This window comes from Camelus dromedarius, chromosome 5, assembly GCF_036321535.1.
Source record: "Camelus dromedarius isolate mCamDro1 chromosome 5, mCamDro1.pat, whole genome shotgun sequence".
Classification (NCBI taxonomy): Eukaryota; Metazoa; Chordata; class Mammalia; order Artiodactyla; family Camelidae; genus Camelus; species Camelus dromedarius.
Genome location: NC_087440.1, coordinates 71,944,852 through 71,968,729, shown reverse-complemented (window position 1 = coordinate 71,968,729; position 23,878 = coordinate 71,944,852). Strand labels below are relative to the sequence as shown.

At 40.9% G+C, this 23,878-nt stretch overlaps 1 protein-coding gene and 1 non-coding gene across 3 annotated transcripts; both read left to right on the top strand.

Annotated features, from left to right (window-relative positions):
- Window positions 1-126: 126 nt before the first annotated feature.
- Window positions 127-23,577, top strand: VIPAS39 (VPS33B interacting protein, apical-basolateral polarity regulator, spe-39 homolog). 2 transcript variants are annotated; one of them, XM_010976431.3, is made up of 20 exons: window positions 127-270; window positions 3,039-3,131; window positions 3,769-3,871; window positions 5,507-5,647; window positions 6,736-6,774; window positions 7,130-7,194; window positions 7,925-7,981; window positions 10,406-10,498; window positions 11,010-11,043; window positions 11,567-11,669; window positions 13,255-13,282; window positions 15,658-15,731; window positions 17,524-17,599; window positions 18,196-18,330; window positions 18,952-18,993; window positions 19,315-19,404; window positions 20,493-20,579; window positions 21,162-21,251; window positions 21,673-21,777; window positions 22,542-23,577. In XM_010976431.3, the coding sequence occupies exons 2-20, from the start codon at window positions 3,039-3,041 to the stop codon at window positions 22,560-22,562; spliced, it is 1,476 nt and encodes a 491-aa protein (XP_010974733.1). In that variant the 5' UTR covers window positions 127-270; the 3' UTR covers window positions 22,563-23,577. The 2 variants fall into 2 exon arrangements, with proteins under 2 accessions (XP_010974733.1, XP_010974734.1); XM_010976432.3 differs by lacking the exon at window positions 5,507-5,647.
- On the top strand, window positions 8,214-8,288 carry TRNAI-UAU (transfer RNA isoleucine (anticodon UAU)). Its single transcript has one exon. It is a non-coding gene; the product is annotated as a tRNA-Ile (tRNA).
- Window positions 23,578-23,878: the final 301 nt, after the last annotated feature.

Genomic DNA, 23,878 nt, shown 5'->3' with positions numbered 1-23,878 from the left:
ACAACCTAGGCAGGGTGCGCTGTGAGTTCTGGGAATTGTAGTTAAGAGGCCTCCGTGTCCCGTTCGAACTGCGCCTTATGGCCGAGGCGGAAGGAACTACAGATTCCAGCATGCTCTGCGGCCCCTTTCTTGAGCCACAGTACCCACCATCCCCACCCGCGACTATCCCCTTCCGCCCGTTTTCTATGCCGCATAGCCTGTCTAGAAAAGCTGGTCCAGCGGCGGAAGAGTCTGGCGCTGACCTGAAAGGGAGGGCTCGGTGTGGAAGAGGTGAGGGTGTCCCAAACCCCTTGGGCCACGTATGTAACTGAGTCCAGCTTCTCCGCCTCCGTATCCTTTCTCTCTATTCTCTGAGGCGTCCCTTGACCTCAGGCCTCTCTTCCAGTCGCAGCGACCCCTGGGCTGGGAGCGGGTGTACGCTCGTGGTTGGGGCTGCGTGTGAGCCCCGACATCTGATTTTGAATGAGTATTTACTCTACAAGGGTTCCACGGGGCTCTGGCCCCTGCAGTAGATCCCCGCTTCTTGGACGTTCGCCCATAGAGTCTTCCTAGTTTAACCCACATTTCCATGTTTCATTTCGTAACCTCACCTGTGTAGGCCTGGCGCGGGAGATGATAAATGAATCTGAATATGACTTCTCAGTAGCTGGATGCTGAGGTGTCTTTAGGCAGGGAGCGTGTTGGTTGTGGATATTTTTTGGCTGAGTCGTTTTCCTTCTTTTGTCATGTTCCTGTTCTCCCCTCGGATCTACTATCCTATGTTGTGGGCTCTCAGTAAACAGGTGACAAGGACAAGCCTTTGAAGTATTTTAAATCATGTTGAAGCACCTTTCTCAGTCATTCTTAAAATTTTACCTGGTTGCTTTATAAATTCTAGAACTATCAAATCATCTTTTTACATGCTAAGTAAATACACGTTTTAACTTGGCGGTACTAGTACACATTGATGTCAAGTGTCCACTTGCTATTGCATGGTTTAAAAAGATTCCGGAAGTCCTCTGGTGCATTATTGGGTTTGTTAGGCACATTCTATGCCAATCTGTAGATATTTACGAATACTTATTTACTGTAGTAGAGTAATAACCTGCCCTCATTTTCCCTAGAGTGATAGAAGGACCATGAAAGTCAGAGTGGAAATGATCCAGGAGACAGAAAACCTGGATTATAGGAGCAGTTAGCAAGATGGCTGTGATACTTAATCTTTTGTACTTTATTTCCCTCATCAGTAAAATGGAATATGCCAGGCCTACTTTATAGGGTTGTTCTGAGGATTACAAAGTGCTTTATTAACTGGCACCTGTGCCAGAGACATTTACATGCTCTATGCACACTTTTAGTGTTTGTGATGGCTACTCAGAATTTTTGTATCAAACTAGTTTTCTTTCAACTTTGGGCTTGCTTGGAAATTCTTTCTTTCTAGCCTTTTCCAAGATACCAATTGACATAATAATAAAAGTTAATACTGAGCATTAATTTTATGTCAGGCAGTAAGTACTTTACATGTACTTACACAGCAGTCTTACAGTGGTAGGCTTCCATTGTTATGTCCATTTTATAGATGAGGAAGATGAGACAGAAAGATGGCAGAAGATATCCTATACTAAAAGGAACTAACATTTAGTGCTTACCTTCTGCTAGGCACTTTGTTATGTGTTTCCTGAGTTCTATTTATTCTTCACTGCAGCCCTGTGAGGTAGGATATCATTTTCTCCGAGGCTTAGAAATAAAATTATTTATCCAGTTTGCCCAAAATTGGAGAAGCCAAGATCTGAAATCAAGTCCGCCTGACTATAAAGCCTATTCTTGTACTAATATAAAGGGTGATTTCATTGTGTCTTCCAGCTTTGCAATTTGGTTTTGACTTCCTGGAATTAAATATACAAAAGGATTTTAAAGCCACACGTGGGTTCAGTAGAAATCAATTAGTGATGTCTGCCATGGAAAGGGATCAGATAGTAGAAAATTCTCACCTTAACTTTACCATCCCTAGATCCCCTGAAAACAGAATCAGTAAGTGAGAGCAGAGTATTTTAAGGACCATTGGGAACCTCAATAGGGCTGCCGTGATGAATGTTTTTTAAGCTTCTGTTGAGAAGGATGCTATTGAAATCAAAGAAAAAGCAAATTGAACCTTTAGAATTTGACACTCTGTAGTCTTTGGAGTTATTTTTGGTGCTGTGGAAGTTTTTGGTACCTAGATCTTGATGTAAATAAGTTTTCACTCTAATCCAGTTGGCACTGATAGTTTAGTTTGTAAGGTAAAACTTTTTTTTAGGGTGAATTCTAATTTTAGAGTAGTTATGAGAGGAACTTACAGTGTTTTGACTAATTCTTTATATACTTCCTTTTTGGCCATGCTCTCATTTCCCCAATTTTGGCCAATACTTTAAAATAAATTAACCATTATTTGAAGATACAGCAAGATAATTCAGCTTCTTTTAATTGCTTGCTTGCTTTCAGGCTTTTAACAAGCACACATGAGGGCAAGGTATCTGTCAGTTTTGTTTACTGTAGTATTCCCAGAGCCTAGAACAATGCCTCAGAGATGACACTCAGTAGATACATGTTGAGTACACGAATGCAATTATTATCTACTTGGTCATGCTTTAATTTTTTGATCTTGTATATTCAGCAAGGTTTGTGATGCATTCTTTAAACTCTTGCCTGCCTTGTACTCTTACCTTTATGCATACCTATGCTGAATACTCCAGGTCTGTTGTAGGGTCCTTCAGAGGGAGATTATGTTTTGCACTTAACTTTCCCTTATAGTACCTGAGAGAGTGCTGTGAACAAAGTAGCTGCTCTAGGAATGAGTGACTACTTGTGGGTAGTTAAAGGATCAAAGGTATGATTTGATTGGCTGGAGACCCAGGGATCTGATTTTGTATGGCATGTTCAGTATTTGCTTTACCAAATACTTTCATACATCCCTGATTACTGGGGTAGGGGGGAATTTGTAGTCTAGGAACCTGAAGCTTTTGGAGCTCTTTCAGAGGGAATCCAAAACAGGACATACATCTGTCTTCCCCTCACTCCAGATGAATCGCACAAAGGGTGATGAGGAGGAGTACTGGAATAGCTCCAAGTTCAAGGCTTTCACCTTTGATGATGAAGATGATGAGCTCTCACAGGTAGGTTTCCATGAACAGTTGCTGAAGGTTGCACCCTCTTCCATAGGGCACCCTTCCCCTCATATCCTCGATATCTTCACTTTTGACCATGTCTGTTAGACTCAGAAGTGTTTTTGGTCAGATCTTTAGAAGAATCTTCATGGAAGAAGAACCTTCAGAAAGAGAGGGATTGTAAAAACCAACTCTGCCCTTCTTTATATTCTTGAGATGATTCATTTCTTTCAGTTTTTTTTTTTTAAGAACTCTTAAGTCTTTTATCATGTGATAATTTATTATTTTTGAAGGCTGGGCTGGATTGGGAGTTTTGTCTTTATTGTGTCTATTTTATAAATGGGGAAACAGATTCATTTTCAGAGGGATGGATAAACTCACTCAAGTTTACAAAGCAAGTCAATGCTAGGCGTATGATTTGGGGTCAAAAGTGGCTTCGATTCCTCCTAAACTTTTGCCACTGAACTCCATTGTTGGCTAAAAAGCAGTTTATTTTCTTGGCAAATCTCTAGCAAGTGAGACTTTTGACTGCAGAAGGTGAAAATGTTGGCCATCTTCCAGTTCCAATTGCTCAGCCTTCTTGGCTGTCAGAGAGCGAAGTGGGAAGTGGTGATTGCCTGAGTGCTCTGCCTCTGTCCGTTTGCAGTTAAAGGAATCCAAGCGAGCAGTGAATAGCCTTCGAGACTTCGTGGATGATGATGATGACGACGACCTGGAGAGGGTCAGCTGGAGTGGGGAACCTGTGGGAAGTAAGTAGAAGAGGCCCTAGGAGGGGATTGATATTCAGAGTTCTTATCACTAGCAAAGGCTCCTCAATACTTGCTAGGAAAGGGAATGAGATTATACTATTTTCATACCTGGAAATTTAATCTAGAAGATGCTTGGGGAAATACAGCAGTAGTTTTCATACAGTCTGCTATCCTAGGGCTAATGCTTGGCTGGCTATTTCAGACTTATTTGGGAGGCTTGTTAAAATTAGATTTCTAGGCTTCACTGCAGAGACTCTGCTTCAGTAGGTCTTGGGGATGGTGGTGGGGTTGGCGCGGGGGATAGCAGTCACAATATGTAGTAAGCACTGCAAGTGCTTCTGATATGAACTTTTTTTGGGAACTGCTGACTTAAGTGATTATAACTGGCTGGCAGAACTGACTTCCTTAGCCACCGAGTCTTGCTGCCTTGCTGTTATATAATAACTGCTTAACACCTTTGCAGAGTCCATCTGATTTTTGAGTGTGTTTCTAAAAGTTGTTTTTTTTTTTAATAGGAAATACTGTCACATGATTTAAAAATTAAAAAGTATTTAAGGCATACAGTGAAAAGTTTCCCTCCCACACTGTCATGCGTCTACTCAGTTCTCAGGCCTCACCCTTCCCCAAAACAATTGCAGTTGTTTGCTTCCTCTGTATTCATCTAAAGATTCTTTTCACATTTGGAAATGCTTATAGAAATATATATTCTTACCCCCCTTTTTTATACCAATGGTAGAATACTTTATACCCTGCTCTTTTTACTTGACAATAAAGCTCAGAGGTTTTTTCCATATCAGTACCTAAAGAGCTTTCTCATGCTGTCTCTCCCCTTTTTTTTAAATTGCAGTATAGTGTACATTGTACGGCTTTATCATAATTTATTTAACCAGTCTACTGTTGATGAACTTCGGAGTGTTTTTAATCTTTTGCTGTTTATATTGCTGTCAATAACCTTGTATTCTGCTCATGTTAGAGTATATGAAAGATCAATTCCTAGACTGGAATTACTGGCAGAGGGCATTTGTGTCTGTATTGGTTAGATATTGCCAAATTGCCCCCACCGGGGCTGCACCACTTTTCACTCCCACCAGCAATGTCAGAGTGTTCCTGTTTCCCCACAGCCTTGGCAACACAGGGTATTATCGAACTTCTGGATCTTTGCCTGTCTTACACGGGCTCAGTGGTATCTCAGTGTACTTTTAATTTGTGTAATGCTCTTATTAAGAGTGAGGTTGAGGGGGAAGGTATAGCTCAAGTGGTAGACTGCATGCTTAGCATGCATGAGGTCCTGGGTTCAATATCCAGTACCTCTTCTAAAAAAATAAATAAATAAATAGATCTAATTACCTCCCTCTACCAAAAAATAAATAAATAAATAAATGAGAGTGAGGTTGAACATCTTTTCATATGTTTAATAGCCACTTGTATTTCCTTTTCTATTTATTCATTTCCTTTGCCCCTTCTTTTGTTGATTAGTCAATTTGACTCTCTCCTTTCTCCCTGCCCCAATTTTTGAAGTCCATGCAGATAAAGGACCAAGGCCTCTGATGAAAAGCTTTTAGAGTTGATTGGAATGCTGGTGTCACGGCATTGTTTTGGATGAGAATGACTGATTTAGTTCTTACTACCTTGCAGGTATCTCATGGTCCATCAAAGAGACTGCTGGTAATAGTGGGTCAAACCATGAGCGTGAACAGTTAAAGAGCCGAAACAGCTTCTCCTATGCACAGCTACCCAAACCTGCTTCTACCTACTCCCTGAGCAGCTTTTTTAGAGGTAAAGAGTGATGGTTAAAGGGACAGGGAGTCCTCTTTTTTTCAAAAAACCACTGAGGCTATAATTTTCATATACTCTGTAAGAAAAAGATTATTGATGGATAAAGAATTATCTTTGGAGCTGGCAGTTGGGGATTAAGGAGAGAAATGAAGGAAATCCAGAAGGGTAGGATTGGGTTTCTAGAACATCCTGAACAAAATTGACATTAACCCTGTGACAGGTACTGAAGAAATTTGCCTAGGTCAAGGTTCCTCCCTACTCCTGTGCATTTCTGTTGGGAATCCTTGTGCACTGCTGGAGGGAATGTAAAATGGTACAGTGACTATGGAAGACAGTTTGACAGTTCCTCAAAAAATTAAACATAGAATTACCATATGATCCAGCAACCACTTCTAGATGTATACCAAAAAGAATGCAAAGCAGGGACTTTCACAGATATTTATACACCAGTGTTCATAATAGCACTACTCAGAATAGCCAAAATTTGGAAACAACCTAAATGTCCATTGATGAATTGATAAGCAAAATGTGGCATGTATGTGTAATGGAATATTATTCAGCCTTAAAAAGGATGGAAATTCTGATACAAGCTGCAACATGAATGAACCTTGAGGACTAACTGAAGTAAGCCAGGTACAAGGACAAATACTGTATGACTCCATTTCTATAACATACCTAGAATAGTCAGGTTCATAGAGTTAGAAAGTAGAATAGTGGTCACTAGGGGATGGGGGTAAGGAGGAATAGGAGTTACTGTTTAATGGGTACCGAGCCTTAGTTTGGGATGGTGAGAAAGATCTGGAGATGGATAGTAGTGATGACTGTACAATGTGAATGTACTCTGTGCCACTGAACTGTATACTTAAAAATGGTAAAGTTTACGTTATGGATATTTTACTACAAATTTTTAAATGTTCCTCCATGCCTTTTTTTTTTTTATGGCACCTTAAATTTCTGAAGTTGAATAAAAGCTTTTTTAAGCCTTAAGTTCCCATATTGCATAAAAAGTTTCTATATGCACTACATCCTTACCCAAGTCTGAATGGCTCTGACTTGAACTGTTGACCTTATATATCCTTTACCTTTAGGGAGAACTAGACCTGGAAGTTTCCAGTCCCTCTCTGATGGTAGGCATTGACCCTTTTCTCTTGATTACTGTGGGAAATGTTACTGACCTGGGGTACAGTCCTGGGGACAAGTGATAATTGGATGATAAGATGAAATTGCTTCTGAACCTACCATTATTATTAGAGAAATTTTCTGATGCTGAATAAGGACGTCAAGATCATTCTGGCTATAGGGGCAAGGGGTAACTTCTGGGGATGCTGTCTTTGGGAAAGAACTGGGGTCTACTCAGAGCCATAAAGATGCCTTGGGAGCCCAAAGTTAAAAAAAAAAAAATGTATTTGAGAAGGAAACAGTAGAGGAAAGGAATGGCAGGAAGAAGGTGTCCTTCTGAACCAGTTGCCTGTTCTTTCTCAGCTCTGTCGGACACACCTGCCAAGAGCTATGCTCCAGAGCTGGGGAGACCCAAGGGGGAATATAGGGTGAGTTATATCTTACACTGGTATGACACTTTCACAGTCTTGCGTGCTTTGACACGTTGTCTTGCTTAATTTTCCAAACTTTTTGAGCAGATCTTATTTTAAACCCCTTTTATAGATACAAAAAGTAGATTTCTAAACATTAGAGCTTGCCTGGGGTCTCACAGCTAGTTAAATGGTAGAACTAGGACTCATAATCTCTATTTTCTGGTTCAGTCCTGGAATACTTTACTTACCCATTATGCTGCCTTTTATAGGTTGTACTTTGAAACTTTTGATCACTGTGGTCTGGAAGCTTGGTGGAGCTAAAATCCCCATGAAGCACATAAAAAAAGCAAATTGGTTCAAAAGGAAGAAACTATGTCATAAGGTCCAAAAAAGGAACATGTCTTTTTCTTTCCTTCTGTTGGCAAAGACATTAATTAGAGTCCCCAGATGTGACTAATTGCATATAGGGGTTGAAATCCTTAACCACTTATTCGTAAGGTTGCTGGTTTTGGCAGTTAGTCCATTCCCTCTTTGATCCAACTCCTCCTGCTTGTATCGTCTCTGTTCTAGTTCCATCCAAAATTCAGAACAAGATCATCCCAATTCTTTTTTTTTTTTACCCCCATCCATTTCCTTCCACAAAATATTTCCCCTGTAGTGACCAAGACTGAGTTTGAGGTGGAGCTGGCACACTGATAATTCTGACCCTTAACTTCCTGGGATTCATATGCTACTAATATTTCAGGATTACAGCAATGACTGGAGCCCCAGTGACACAGTGCGACGCCTCCGGAAGGGCAAGGTAAGGCCACTAGAGAGAGAATTCTTGTGGGATTTTTTGGAAGCTGGGCAGCTTGGCCTTACTCTTCAGTTCTATTTGTTAAATGGTTTTCAGGAGGAAAATCAGTCCACTAAGACTGCAGGTCAGCTGCAGAATTTCTGATTCTCCAGGGTTTACTATTACTTTAATGGGGAAGTGGGAAAAGAATGATGAATGAGAGGAAAAAGTAGTGCTTTTAAGAGTGAGAATGGGGGGAGGGTATAGCTCAGTGGTAGAGTGTGTGTACTTATCATACACAAGGTCCTGGGTTCAATCCCCAGTACCTCCATTAAAATAAACAAACAAACAAACAAACCTAATTACCTCCCCCCAAAACAATACAAATAAATAAAATAATTTTTTGAAAAAGTGTGAGAGTGATCTTTAATGTTTAGGTCTGTGATACATTGTGAGTTAACTTTTGTATATGGTATGAGGTCAAGATTGAGGTTCATTTCTTTTCCATATAGTTCTCCATTTGTTCCAGCACTGTTGGTGAAAAGACTTTCCTTTCCCCATCGAATTTCTTTGGTGCCTTTGTCAAAAATGAATTGACTATGTAGGTGTAGGTTTATTTTTTGACTCTATTCTAATTCATCGATTTGTCTATCCTTATGCCATTATTAAGACCTTGATTATTATAGCTTTGTGGTAAATCTTGAAATCAGGTAGTATAAGTTCTTCAACTTTATTCTTCTCTTCCAAAATTATTCTGACTATTCTAGACCCTATGTATTTTCATGTAGACTTTAGTATCAGCTTATCAGTGTCTTCAGAAGAGCTGCTGGGATTTTGATTGGGATTGCACTGTATCTATAGATCAGTTTTGGGAGAATTGACATCATAATAATTAAGGGATCAAAATGGATCATAGACCTAGATGTAAAATAAGTGCTAAAACTATAAAACTAGAAGAAAATTTAGGTGAAAATCTTTGTGCTCTTGGGTTAGGCAAAGACTAATTACCTAAGGACACAAAAAACAGGAAATAAAAAAGAAAAAAATTGATAAAATGAACTTCACCAAAATTAAAAAGTTTTGTTCTTTGGAAACACTGTTGAAAACATGAAAAGACCATAGCTGGGAGAAAATATTTATAAAATACATATGTTGTAAAGGATTTTAGCCAGAATACATATATAAAAAGTAATGAGTTATCTTCAATAGTAGGAAGATAATACAATTCAATTAAAAAATTGGCTCAAAGAGGATAAGCCCAGTGGTAGAGTAAGTGCATGCTAAGCGTGGGGTCCTGGGTTTGATCCCCAGTACCTCCATTAAAATAAATAAATAAACCTAGTAACTCCCCCCAAATAAACAAAATTTTTTAATTAGCTCAAGATTTGACCATTTATATCACAAAAAATATACATGAATGGCCAATAAGCACTTGAAAAGATGCTTAACATCATCAGTTATCAAGAAAATGTGAAAGAAAACTGAGATACCACTATACAGCCACTATAATGGCTAAATTTAAAAATACTGATCATACGAAGCAGTGGGAGGATATAGAGGAACTGGAACTCTCATATATTGCAAGCAGGAAGGTGAAATAGTAAAAGTATTTTGGAGAGTAGTCTGGCAGTTTCTTACCAAATTAAACATACATTTAATTTCACTCCTAGACATTTACAATCCAGGAGTATTGAAAACGTGTGTCCATATAAAGACTTAGACAGATGTTCATAGCAACTTTATTTATTATAGCCCCCAAAGCGGAAATAACCCAGATATCCATCAGTAGGTAAATGGATAGATTGTGGTATGTCCATGTAGTAGAAAACCACTCACCATTGAATAGGAACAAACAACTAATACTCACCACAACACAGAATCATCTCAGAAACTTTATTTTGAGTGATATAAGAAGCCAGATATAAGAGTACGTATTGTATGATTCTGTTTTTCTGAAATTCTAGAAGAGGCAAACTTTTAGTGACTGAAAACAGATGAGTAGTTGTTAGGGGATGGGAGAGGGTATTGACATCACAGTGGACAAAGAAACTTTTTGGGGTGATGGAAACGTTCTGTATCTTGATTGTAGTAGTAGGTACACGGAGTTATATACTTGTCAAAACTCACTGAACTGTATGCTTAAATAGGATACATTTTATTGTATGTAAATTATACCTCATTAAAAGGAAAACAAGTGACCTCTCTACCTGTTGACTTTGGCACGACTTCATCAGGACATTAGCATCTTCCAGGGCATCAGATTGAACTAGGGAGGGTGTGGTGGGAACCTCCTGGCTCATAGAATGCTGGGGACTGTAGTGTAAAAATAAAGAGGCTCTCCTTGGGGACATTTCTGTTCATTCTTGCCCATTCTTCAGTATCTAGTAACAAAGGAATATAGGAAATGGTCTTTTTCCTTGCACACCAATTCCGTTCTTATTCTGCCAGGTCTGCTCACTGGAAAGATTCCGCTCCTTACAGGACAAGCTACAGCTCCTAGAAGAAGCAGTGAGCATGCATGATGGAAATGTCATTACTGCAGTGAGTTGTGGGTTTTATTTGTTCTTTGTTTAATTATTGTTTTCATTAGTTTTTGAAAGTCCAGTCTGGATGGACTTGAACATTTTAGGTTAAATGTCAAGTAAAGACCCTGGATTTCCTCTCAAAGTGGAGGATTCTCATTGTGTTCCAAGGCTCAGCACAAGGCAGGACACGCATTGTGTGTGGCACTCTTGATTATAACCCAGAAACAGTAGGTTGGCTACTCTGTGTTCTAAAAAACAATCTGAGGAAGAAGGGATGTGAGAGCAGTCTCTCCCAGAGGGAGGGAGGTGTCTCTCACCAGTATAGGCACGGGTATGTGGACTCCCAAAACACAGCTCAGTCCAGATGTCCATCACCTGTCCTCCCATCACGTAGAGAAATCTGTGTCTGGATCTGCAAAAATTCCTATGGGTTGCTGACCTCATTCGTAGATATCAGGTGCTCAGGCAGGGCTTTGCATCTGGAAGATTACATAGGATAATTCATTCTTTGTTCTGTTTTCCTCTAGGTTCTGATCTTTCTGAAAAGGACCCTGAGCAAAGGTGAGCATGGTTTGAGGGAAATCTTCAGTTAGTAAGATGTCTGCTATATTTGAAGGGAGAATGGCATTGTGGCTTTCATATTGGAGTTCACCAACATATAGGAGTTCACCAGCATCAAGTCTACTTTAGAGATGGCTGGGGTGGCCTGAGACTCCTGAGTACACATCACAACTTTGCGAGCAGTTGTTCATCCCTTAGGGTGATAACTACAGGAACTACAAAGCCCCCTCCATATATTGGACAGATGGATGGCTGTGTTGGTTTGAGGAAGTCAAGAGTGTATGCTGAGTGTCTGCTGTTTGGGTTGGTGAGGACTGAAAGCTAATTCCAAGGCTAAGTGTTGTCCTGGACCATGGAGTGTGTTGCTGGTGAGCCATAAGAATGGGCACCATAAAAAAAACATTCCAAGCTTCTGGTGGACTTTGAAGAGATAATGTTTGAAACGTGTGAGTGGGGAGACCAGTTTCCCATTGAGTAGTAGGTTTAAACTTTCCCCATCTAACTCTTTCTTCCTATCTGGCAGAGATCCTCTTCCGAGAGCTGGAGGTGCGACAGGTTGCCCTGAGACATCTCATTCACTTCCTTAAGGAAATTGGGGATCAAAAGCTGCTTTTGGACCTCTTTAGGTAAGAATCGATCATCTGGTCTATGAAGTATATTAAGTACTTTGTTCAAAGCACTCTGGGCAATAATACAAAGAAAGAGAAGACACTATTCTTTTTTTTTGGAAACACTTACTAGACAAGATACTGAAACGTGATGGGATAGCTAGTAATGCACCACAGCCCATGACATAGTGACATGTAGCAGGTGGCCAAGAACCAGACTCTGAAGTCAAGCACCTGCATTGAATATTGACTCCACCACTTAGTTGATAGAGTGACCTTGAGTAAGTTACCCAAATTCTCCAAGCATCAGTTGCCACATCTGTAAAATGAAGATGATGATACCTGCCCCACAGGGTCATTATGAAGATTAAGAGTTTCTGTGTGTAAGCATTAGACGTAATGTCTGGTCTGTAGTATTTATATTTATTAAGTATTTTCTTACAAAAGACCTAAAATGAAGGAATCTTTAATTGATCCCCAGTGATGCCAGTGAGTACAGTGGAAGAACAGAAGTAAATATAATTTTCTGTCAGGATATCCGAGGAGAGCCTCATGGAAGTGGGTAGGAGTTGAGACTCGGTAGGATTCTGATAGGTAGAAAGGCAAAAGGTAGGCATATCTGCTGTGGGCTGGAGGTGGTGGTGGGGGCTGGGGAGGAGGGGTGACTGTCCTCTAACATGTTTTCCTTCCCTACGTCATTTCAATCAGTAGGGACTATTTCCCACCCTTAGGTTAAAATGTATGTCTATTATGTCCTTTCTTCGATGTCAGGGAAGGGGTTGGAACCTCTTTTTAGGCTGACATGTGGCCTAAGGTAACTCCATTTACCCAGTGACCCCAGCACAGTGATGACCTGCCCCAAAGACTAAGGTGGAGAAAGCAAGTCACCTGGTCAGTCAGTGTCAAGATTACTGATGGTTAGCTAGGAATTTGTAGAAGACGTGTTCATTGAGGCAGGCTGTTCCCCCCACCCCACCCTCCCTTCCTTCCTTTTTTCCTCCCTCCCTTCCTCCCTCCCTCCCCTTCCTTCCTCCCTCCCTCCCAATCAGCAAGGCTTTATTATATACTGCCTCTATACCAAACTAGTGATGTTACTTCCATTCAGGGTAAGAAGGAATCAGAAGACAAAAGTCTTTGTTCTCCAAGGCCATACCACCTTTTGGGAAAGACAAAACACACTGTGCGCTGTACATGAAAACAACAGAGGACAATATAGACAGTCTGTTTCTAAGATTGTACTGACAGAGTGTTTTCATCTTTAAAAAAAAAATCCTAGAAGATTGGTGTGGGCTGAGGTTTGGTGGAGGCGCTGAGCCTTTCTGTCAGACCTGTTAACATTACAGAGTTCTTAGTGCCCTGCAGTGTCTTCTTGTCCTTGCTTTTCACTCAGCTAGAGAAATCGGGGGGATGCTGATACCTGATCCTCCACATGTTCTCAAGGGACTGCTGGTGGTAGAAAGTTTAGGAAGAGAAGGGTTTATCTTGTGTATGGAGGCAATGAGTTTGAATTGTGTTTCTTCTAGAGCAGTCATCCTATTTTGTGAGGTAATACTGCCACGCATCAATATATAAAAATGCCCTGCTCCCTTCTGCTTCTTCCCAGGTTCCTAGATAGAACAGAAGAGCTTGCGGTAAGTGTGGCCTTTGTTTCAGTTGGGGGCCTCTTTCACAAAAGTCTTAAGCCAAAACCCAGCCTCTGAGATCCCAAGCTGATTGAGTGTTTCCTTTCCTTTGGTGTTGATTATATCCAGAAAAGAGGCATCTGGGAAGCCTGAAAACTTAATCAAAACGATGTACTGTTTTCTTTCTTTTTATGCTCTTTCAGTTGGGCTGAGAAATACATTTTTTCTTAAATTAACCAAATGAAAACTGGCCTGGTCAATTTGGAATTTATCTTTAGTTGCTTTCAATTCCTGGTTTGTAGGAGCTTTGGGGTTTTAGCTTCGAATACTAAAGACAACATTGAAAGCAAAGACGGATAAGAAACCAGGTAGAGGTCAAGAAGGAAGACAAGTCGAGCTGCTGGTGCACTCAGTGCGCATTTTGGCTGAAAGTTCAATGACTAAGTGTTAAAATTGATTTGGGGCCGATTTTCACCATTATAGAAGAAACTCCTAGAGTACAGGAATAAATCTGAAATTTTACTGAAAAAGTAATTGTATTATTAAAACATCAGTGATCCATTTAAAAAGATGGACATTATAATGCAGGAGTAAGAATTTCTCGGTGCCATCAAAGTCAGAATTGTTGCTTTAGTTGCTGTACCACACGGTGGTGGTGATACTGATGCTCACACCCAGCTGGCACACTTGATAATATTGTTAACCTTTGCACAGAAGAATATAATTCAGGAAGATGTTTTTCATTAACATTTTGTAAAAGGAACTTTTACTAATGTTCAAGGTGTGGGAAAATCTCAAAAACCTTCATCTATTCAAAATAATTAGGAGTCTGTACTAATCATCTTGAAAAGCTTTTTGTTTACATTTTTAATCTCCATGAATTCAAAACTATAAGGGATTTTCTTCATACAGCATTCTAAAAAGTTATGTTTGATTAGTTGAAGTTAATGCATTTAGGGTGATTCATTTTTACTGAAAACTTTATTTTCTTTAAATTCTCTGTTACGTTTGAATTGAATATGACTTATCATGCATGCTGTTGTATATAAATTTGGAGTTTCTCAACCTTGTAAACTTTGGAATTGGCAAAGCTGTTGGTCTGCTTTTAGTTTATTCTCATAGAGTATGAAGATTTCCTAAGTAAGACTTTTTCTTGAAAGACGTAAGGCCAAAATGGAATTGAATAATAAAAATTAACTGTAGCTCTTAAAGGTTATTTCCTTTAATATTAGGAATGTTTATATAACAAATATTTCATAGATTAGATTATGATATAATTTGTTATTCTGTTTTACATCCTTATTTACATTTTTATACACATCTGTTGTCTCTAAAAGGATATACTGTTCTTCCTAAAGTCATTTAATTCTCTTAATATTCGTATTAACTGTTTTTTTTGGGGGGGTTATTTATGTATGTATGTATGTATGTGTGTATGTATGTATATATGTATTTATAATGGTGGTACTGGGGATTGAACCCAGGACCTCCTGCATGCTAAGTATGTGCTCTATCACTGAGCTATACCCTCCCCACTGTCTACTTGTTTTTTAATTCTTGGAAAGTTTTTAATGATTGTATCTAAAATTGCAGCTTTCACAATCATTAATTACTGCTTCATTTAATCTTTATAATAACAAATAGACATTTAAACTTCAGTTCATTTCTTAGAATTTCAGAATAGGAAGCATCTAAGGAATTTTTCTTTCAGAGTTGCAGGTAGAACCTGTAGTCTTTGCATGTGAATGCTGTATTTAGCTATCAGCAGTGAATCAGCATGCCACTCCCTATTCATGTTACCTATGTTGTTAATTGTTAGATATTTGCAGGATCAGGCTGCCGTTGACCATGTATGAGGGCAAGGATGCCAAGGCTAATGTTGAAGTTGGCATTCCATTCTTGGGCCTTTCAAAGGCTAAGGCTGAAGCAAAATCTGGTTTTGGTTAAATACTGAAGCCAAAGCCAAACTTCAGAAAAAAGCTTGGTGCTCTGTCCACTTGGTGCTTCATTATAGGTCAGCACTGTCCAGAAGAGGGCCTACGATGACGGCAGTATTCTGTGTCTGTGCTGTCTGATGTGACAGCTGCTGGCCACATGCAGCTATCGAGCACTTAAAAAGTGACTAATTCAACTAAGGACCTGCATTTTTAATTTAACTAAATTTAAATATAGACAACCAGATTTGGCTAGTGGGTACTGTATTGTATATTGCCATTATGGATAATAATTTTGAGTGACTCCTTGCCCTCTTCCCCCCATCTACTCCCAGAGGAATCTCTGATAATGAAGAATTTAGTTTTTAAGCATGAAAAATCTACTTACAGAGCTACCTCACCTTTTTAAGGAGAAGCAGCAGCTCAAAGCCTTTCTCTTGTTTTTTGCAGCTGTCCCATTATCGAGAGCACTTGAACATTCAGGACCCTGATAAACGGAAAGAATTTCTTAAGACCTGCATTGGGTAAGCGGGGGAGAAATGTTTTTGTGTATAAATACTCTTTCACAGAGACTAAAAAAGGATGGAATGGATAAATAGTTGAAGAGAAAAGCTAACAGTGGATCATGTAAACGTCATTAAAGAGATAGTTCCATTCAGTGGTTCCTAGAGTCCCCCAAGGGGTTTTCACTGACTGGTGGTAAATTGAGAAAAATAAGTACAATGTACAGAGTTTTTTTCTTTTTCCCCCCACTTTGTTTATTTATTTTTTAAATAGTTTATTTATTGTAGGAGCAGAGTAGGTAATTAGGGTTACTTACTTATTTTTTTAATGGAGGTAGTGGAGATTGAACTCAGGACCTTGTGCATGCTAAGCCTGCACTCAACCACTGATCTATACCCTCCCCCTCTGAGAGTTTTTTCCAAAGCTAAATTTATTTAATTTGAAAGACTGACTTTTATTTTGGAACTTTTTTCCTTCCCCCTGCCTTGTTTAGTAGAAAAATAAGTTGTAATCTTTTTGTGTGACCTTATGTATTAAATTAAAGGTCAGTAACATTTTACTTTATATATTATTTTCAGTGTTACTGTTCTAGAAACCCCACAGTCCAAGAACCACTGATTGAGCACAGCTCTCATCTAGAATATAAGTCCCTGTAAAAACCAGCCTCACATATTATTCTTCCAGTGATGGGTACACACTACTCTTGGAAGTAACTTATTATATTGTCGGACAACCTTCAGTGCTGAAAAGTGCTTCCTAATATTGAGCTGAAACTTGCTTCCCTGTATATTTCAGGACAAGTATGGAGTTGACCCAATAGACTTTACTTCAGTTTCAGTGGTAATAGTTATTTTAGTCATTCCTCATGTGACATGATTTCCAGGTTTCACATTTAGAAATTTGTCAATGCAATCCTTAATTTTAATGTTATCAGCTACTGAGCTACATTGTATGGGCTCTGGTAAACAAAGGGCAAAGTTAGGAGAGTGACGTACCTGGAACCTTTCACTGTCTCCCTTTATCTCTTCTAAAAATTGGCTGGGGCTCACACTTAACCTGGGATAGTGTAATTGAATTTTAGAATTCTTCCTGGAGCGAGTGAAGTAGGAGAATAAGGCAGCACTTTTTAAATGAAGATCTGTGAACTGGGAGTTTAAAATCTGGCTTCTGTTCCTGGCTTACCCACTGACTTACCATATGCCTTTTAGGCAAGACACTGATTGTCCCTCAACTTCTTCATGTGTAAAAATGTAGTGTTGAGAATGGGATCCTTGACATTTGTGTAGAGCTTTGAGATCTTTACCTGTCTGCAAACATACCACCATGCTGTGTAATTTAATTTTACCTTATAACTCTGTGTTTAAACAGGTTAACAAATGGACGTGCCCCATAAGGAGAGTAAAGCATTGACATTAAGCAATGACAGGAACCACTGTGCTTCACTGGGAAGTGGATGATGGACAGTTGACTAGGCTTACTCACTAGCTAAGTGACTCATTGAGCAAACATTCCAACCCCCATACTGAGGGGATTCTAGTTCATTCCTCAGCACAACCACTAGTGACTGTATATATTTTGTGGACTTTCTGGATCCCTTTGGAGTTGACAAAACCTTAAATACAAAAATCCCAGCCAAAGGTCTACCGTATTTTCTGCTTTCTCTCCCTCTGCCTTTTTAGGGATGCTCTAAAGGTGAATTGAGATCAGGTTTGTGCAGCCCATGAGCCTCTGATGCTTACAGTGATGATTTGGTTTAGTTGGGCTTATCTCCTATTTGGAGAATCAGGTACTAACCTTCTGGCCCTCTCCCAGTTTGCCATTTTCAGCAGAAGATTCTGCACACATCCAAGACCATTACACGCTCCTGGAACGTCAGATCATTATCGAGGTTAGACTCCTTATTGCTAGACTTCCTGCTTCAGTGCCAGTGCTCACTACCATTCAGCATCTGGGATAGACCTCTGCTCTGCCCACATATGTCATTTCCTGTTAAATTTTTAAGGGCGTTTCCTTTTCTCTCTCTACATGGTAGCCTTCCCTCCATTGTCCTCAGGCATCCTTTCTCTTATCACTCACTGTTAACCTGGAATTATTTCCCCTTTGTCCCAGAACTCCCATTTCATTCCTGCTACTTTGGTCTTCATCCAACTTGGATCTATGGATTTTAGGCTCCCCTGGGCTATCCTAGGCAATATGTTTCTTTTTCTCTTCTTTGCCTCTTTCCTAGGGTAGGAAACAGAACTGCTATATTTTTGGTGGGGGAGGGGGTAATTAGATTTATTTGTTTGTTTGTTTATTTAATGGAGGTACTGGGGATTGAACCCAGGACCTTGTGCATGCTAAGCAGCTGCTCTACCACTGAGCTATACACACTCCCACCCCCCTGCAAAGCTGTATTATTAAAGGCTTCTCTCCTGCCTCTATTCCGTGGACATTGTTCTTTTTTTTCTTTTTTTTTTTCCCACTTGGCTCACTGCATCACAGGCAAATGATCGACATCTGGAATCAGCAGGACAGACTGAGATCTTCCGGAAGCACCCCCGCAAAGCTTCCATCCTCAACATGCCATTAGTGACGACGCTTTTCTACTCCTGCTTCTACCACTACACGGAGGCTGAGGTACAGGCAAAATGTGAAAGAAAGACCCCACACACTCACTGCACAGGAAGAGCATAGTTCAAAGGCAGTATTCTGATGTACTCTATTAACAGTGGGTGTGTGCACAGTTCTCAGCAGTCCACCTGGCTGTCCTGGCTCTCAACAGAGGTGAGCCAGGAGGGAGAGAGGTTTGTGAGGGCTTGTGTCGCTTCCAGTGTGCTGATCTGCCCACATAGTACATTCTGCCTCACCAGTGCTGGTCCCACAGCAGTCTCTGCTTAGAGGTCATATGTCACATGGGTTCTCACAGAGCAGAGCAGCGGGGTGTTCGGTATTCATGGGTACTTTAACAAAAATTTTTGAAGAGTTGTGAATTTAAGGATCATGGGCTGATGTGATCATAATGATCATAGGATTAGCATAAAACTGGGAAATACACCATAGCTACTAATCCAATCCTTTTAAGCTGGGTTGTGATGATATCCAGTTAGACCTGATGGAGCTTTTCTCTTAAATTAATTTCTGGGTTTAAAGGTTACAGAGTGAAATGCAGATTGTCTAGGTACTGGAAAAGAAAATGAGAGATTGGAGGTATTTGAGAAAGTCACTAACACTAAAATTCCTCCTTCACTTTAATCCTAGGGGACATTCAGCAGTCCGGTCAACCTGAAGAAGACGTTTAAGGTAGATATAAATTGGGCAGTGTTTGGTAAAAGTAGTATCAGGGTACCTACCTGGAGTGGATGTTGCTTTGTAACCCTGCACAGTAAGTCCCTTGACATTCAAAGTTAAAGGGAGAGAGGAATGAGCTTATGGGAGGTGAGGAAAGGCTTTACTGAACGGCCTGTGGCAGTGCTGGGGCTTAGGAACCGGAGAGGTTTATGGATTTCAGAGGGGCAGAATCAACCCCAGGGGATATTTTTGCCTATCTTTTCCAGAATTCTCAAGCACCTCCCCTGATGCATTTCTACTTCCCTTTAATTTCCCTTGGCCTCCGCTTTCTAGATCCCAGACAAGCAGTATGTGCTGACAGCCCTGGCTGCTCGCGCCAAGCTTCGGGCCTGGCATGATGTCGATGCCCTCTTTACCACAAAGGTGGGTGCCCTGGGACTGTGTGTGCTGCTGACGCCTTGGAGATACCATCTTGCCATCCCATGCCAAGTCTCAAGTTCTAGTTCCTGGTTGATGTTTTCCCTCAAACTTTTTATTTTCCAAAGTTTCAAACCTATAGAAAAGCTGAAAGAATCGTATAAGGAACACTAATAGTCTTTTCCCTACTTCACTAGTTTGTTAACATCTTTGCTGTATTGCAAATATGCTTTCTTCTTTTGCTGAACCATTTGAAAGTAAGTTGTAGACATCACAACACTTCTCCCATAGTTACTTAAGCATTTATCTCATTTATAACCACAATATTATCACTCTGAAGAAATTTAACAGTAATATAATAATATTATCCTACATGTAAATTAGCACTTTCAAGCTGTTTTTTTCTTTGTTTTTGTTTTTGTTTGTTGTCAGGGTCCAGCCAAGGATTTTCCATTACATTTGGTTGTTATATCTCTGTTGGTTTACAATTTAAATATCCATTTTTCCATTTTGATTTGAGGATTTTTTGTCTTCCCCCTTTGTTAGTTATTTAATTCGGTACATAAACTACCAATGCAGCACATCCCTGTGTCAAAATCAAAGCCGAAATGAAAGTATAGAGAGTAAAGAATGAAGTTTCTCTTCCGTGATCTGCACCTGTTCCTTTCTCAGTCCCTTCCTCAAGGCACACACTGTGAAAAGTTTGATGGGTGGCTTTTCATACTTTTCCTCATAAATTTCCAAATAAACATTTATGTAAGTATAAAGATGTAAAGGGTAGGATTTTTCTACCCAGATAAGTTCTTACTACAAGTATTGTTAAATAAATTGATTATTTCATTTAGCCATATTTCACACTTTTTTCTGCATTCGTACCTATAGATCTAAGAACTTATTTCATACCTCTGACTTTTTTCCACCGTCCTGAGTTCCTTGACTTTTCTGAAACTCTCATCTTTCTTCATTGCTCTCTCCCCTCCCATCTGTTCTCACCACCATGTTATGCTAGTCTGACCACAAAACATAGGGAGTCTAGCTCAGAGTATGTTGAATGTATCTGGCCTACTGACGGCTGCCCTGTCTTCCTTTTTCAGAACTGGCTGGGCTACACCAAGAAGAGAGCACCCGTCGGCTTCCATCGGGTTGTGGAAATTTTGCACAAGAACAGTGCCCCAGTCCAGGTAATGGCTCCTAAAGAGAGTTGGGTACAAGATCCTCTCGGAGACCTAACTTTTAACCTCTTACTGGTCAGCAGTGGGAGACCTGACCTGCTGTAGTCTTACCTGAAAGGCAATATAATGGCTGTACTGCACCTTGAGATAGAAAAGGCCAGGAAAGGAAATTCTCCTCGGCCCTTTAGGAGTAATCCCAGGCTACCTCTCTGAGGAGCAGCTACTATGTTTAGCCCGGGTGGAGTACTAACATACTGTTCAAGTGATACAAAAGGAGACCTCACTGAGAAGGGACATCAAGGAGCAAGGGGCACAGCCCTGGGTCAGATCCAGGGCACACCTGTTGCTGGCATGGGTATCTAGCTCTGGGCTAAGGAGGAATGGGCCCTTCCTTTCTTTCCTGGGGGAGCACGGGAGTACTGCAGAGAGTGCACCTCGTTTCACATTGTGGAACTGGTCCTGGGGTTGAGGATGGGAACTGTAGACAGCAGATACTGAACTCTTTTCATTCTTCAGGATTTTATTCCACCTTTCAGAGCTCTGGGTTTTATGCGTCTGGAAATCGTTAATCAGAAGTACTTCTTCCCACAGATATTACAGGAGTATGTCAATCTGGTGGAAGATGTGGACACAAAGTTGAACTTAGCCACCAAGTTCAAGTGTCACGATGTCGTCATTGATGTGAGTCCCTAAGAAATGAGAATTTTGAGTTAGACCTCAGTGGAGAGTGGGGATTACATTAGTTTCGGGGCCTAGATCCTGAGATACTTATGTCTTTCTTGCCTCAATGGACAGAATGATTTGTTAGGAGTTAGTTTGGAGACCAGTGCTCCTGTGTGATTTTCCCAGCCCTCTGACTGGTTTCTCTCTGCTTTTATAAATTTGTTGCACTCGGAGAATTCATACAACTGAATCGAGCCACATAAGCTCTGTAGACGTCTCTCTGACATGAAGTTCTATGAGTGCTTGACCCCACAGTCATCCCACTGTAGCCTATCGGCTTTTCCTTGACTCTTGGCTCAAAGTGGGAGTGACAAAAGGAAGAAGGCCCTCCTAGAGCAGGCTAATTGGAGGTTTTTATTGTTGTCTGTTTCGATGGCAGACTTACCGGGACCTGAAAGATCGTCAGCAGTTGCTCGCGTACAGGAGCAAGGTGGATAAAGGATCGGCAGAGGAGGAGAAGATTGATGCCATTCTCAACAGCTCGGTGAGCACTGCAGCTCACCCCTTCAGCACTCTCAGTATGCAGTTCACAAATGAGCATCGAGGATAAACTCCCAAGTCCTGCCTGGATGGGATTGCTGTCAGCCGAGCCTATGGAGCTCTTGATAAGGATCTCATGTGGGCCTGCAGGTCAAAAGTACTGGTTAGACAGTAGAAATCAATCAGTCTTGAGATGTGGGATGATACAAGGGTAATCTGGGGACCTTGGCTGAGACTTAATTATAGTGCTCTGATGACTGTTAAACCTAGCAGGTAGGAGGGACTAACTACTGAAAGTACAGGAACAAATGTTACAGATTCAGAATATCCAAACTGTACAGCTTCCTGGGGCTGGATGTGACCTACCTATTGGAAATAAGAAGTGGTTGAAGTGAATTTGAGCTATTTGGGGAACACAGCTGACTCATCTCATAGCATGAAATTGCTGAGCTTTTTGTTAACATGAAGTTTAGCTCCCTGTTAGATATTTTGGAACCTGCCAAAAGCTAAATAAAGCTAGTGAATCTTGGTCTTGAGGAGGGCAGAACCAGAATAAATGCCCTAAATCAGGCTTGTAAGATACAGAATAAGTGTTTAATCCATCTCTGAATAAATGAACTCCCCTAAACATTAAAAAAAAATTTCTGAACCTCCCTCCTCCATCCTTCTTTTCCTTACATTACCTAGCTGTGAGCCTTGTTTTATTGTATTCCCTCCACCTATCTGTAGGAATCAGTGAAAACTGATCATTGTTTGTTGTTTCCACAGCAAATTCGATGGAAGAATTAAATGGCATCAGCCACTCTGAAACCTCTCTTCCTTTCCTGCCTGTGAAAGTAGAGAGTGCTCTGCTTTGGGAGAGTTACAGCATCTCATCACTTGGGCCCAACATCAGTAGGCAGTGTCTGCTACTTTTGGGACAGAAACCAGCACCTGGACACCAACAACTTCAGACTGATCTTCTGTCCAAGGGCCGTCATCTGAGGGCCAGAATCTAAAGCTTTTCCTCACGAGAAAGATTCTCTCCACCTGGTGCACATGTGAAGGTGGGAATAATTTCTAGATTGGGCCCATATTGGGCAAGATCTCTCTTGGTCTGAGGAAAGTGACTACTCCAGAAGAGAATTCTCCTAGACTGAGAGGTACCAGTGTCTTAGGGTGGCCGCTCCATTCCCCTCAGTGTATTATGACCCTGGACTTGGAGCTGGACACTGGCAGTTCTGCTCTGAAGGAAGTCAGAACAGAACCATCATGGCTCTCTCCCAGGGGGCCTCAGGAAGGGCTGCCAGTGTCACCAGGACCTGTGAGGTGCCCTCCCCACCAGACTGTGCAGAGTTCTCTATGTCATGACAAAGATTGCCGAGACATTGTGTTTCTTCAGCCGGTGTCCCTCTGCTGCCCCAGGCTACCCTGTGTTCAGAAACTGTGGTTCCTCTTTCACTGCACCCTAAGGTAGCCTTGTGTGGGAGATGAGAACATCCCCCTTACCTTTTCCTCTGCTTCTCCCACCCAGACCCCTAACCTTGTATGGAGCTCTGATTCAGCAATGCTAGAGAGAGTGCTCCCTTTCTGCACAAATCTCATGATTCCACTGGGAGCTTCCAGAAGTTCCACCTGGGCTAAACTGAGCAGCGTTTCTGTAAGGCTATTAAGATGGAGGTTTTAGTTTCACAGTTGGTTTTCGAGAGGATATTCTGTAATGCCAGTTTCCTGCCCTGTACCAAAATTAGCCTTTCTTCTTTGTGACTGAACTGGGTTTCCCAGACATGCCTAGACTCCTAATAAAGCTGTTTCTTCCTTGGTGCCTTCTCTTTCCCTTCCGGTTGTTTTGTGCAGAACAGTGAAATAATTGCCCTGTCTCTTGGGACCAGTACAGATCTGCCTCAGTGACTGCATTCAGCAGCCTAGCAACACTTCAAGGTTATGGAGTAACAGTGCTTATGGCAAAGCAAGGCCGTATGGTTAACAGAAGGAGCACTGCCTCTGGCAAAAGACCTGGCCTCTTGTCGCAGCTCGACCACTGACAAGCTGTGTGATGCTGGATGAGTCCCTTCTCTCCAGACTCATCTTAATCTGTAATAGGAGGGAACGATTCTCGGAGTGTA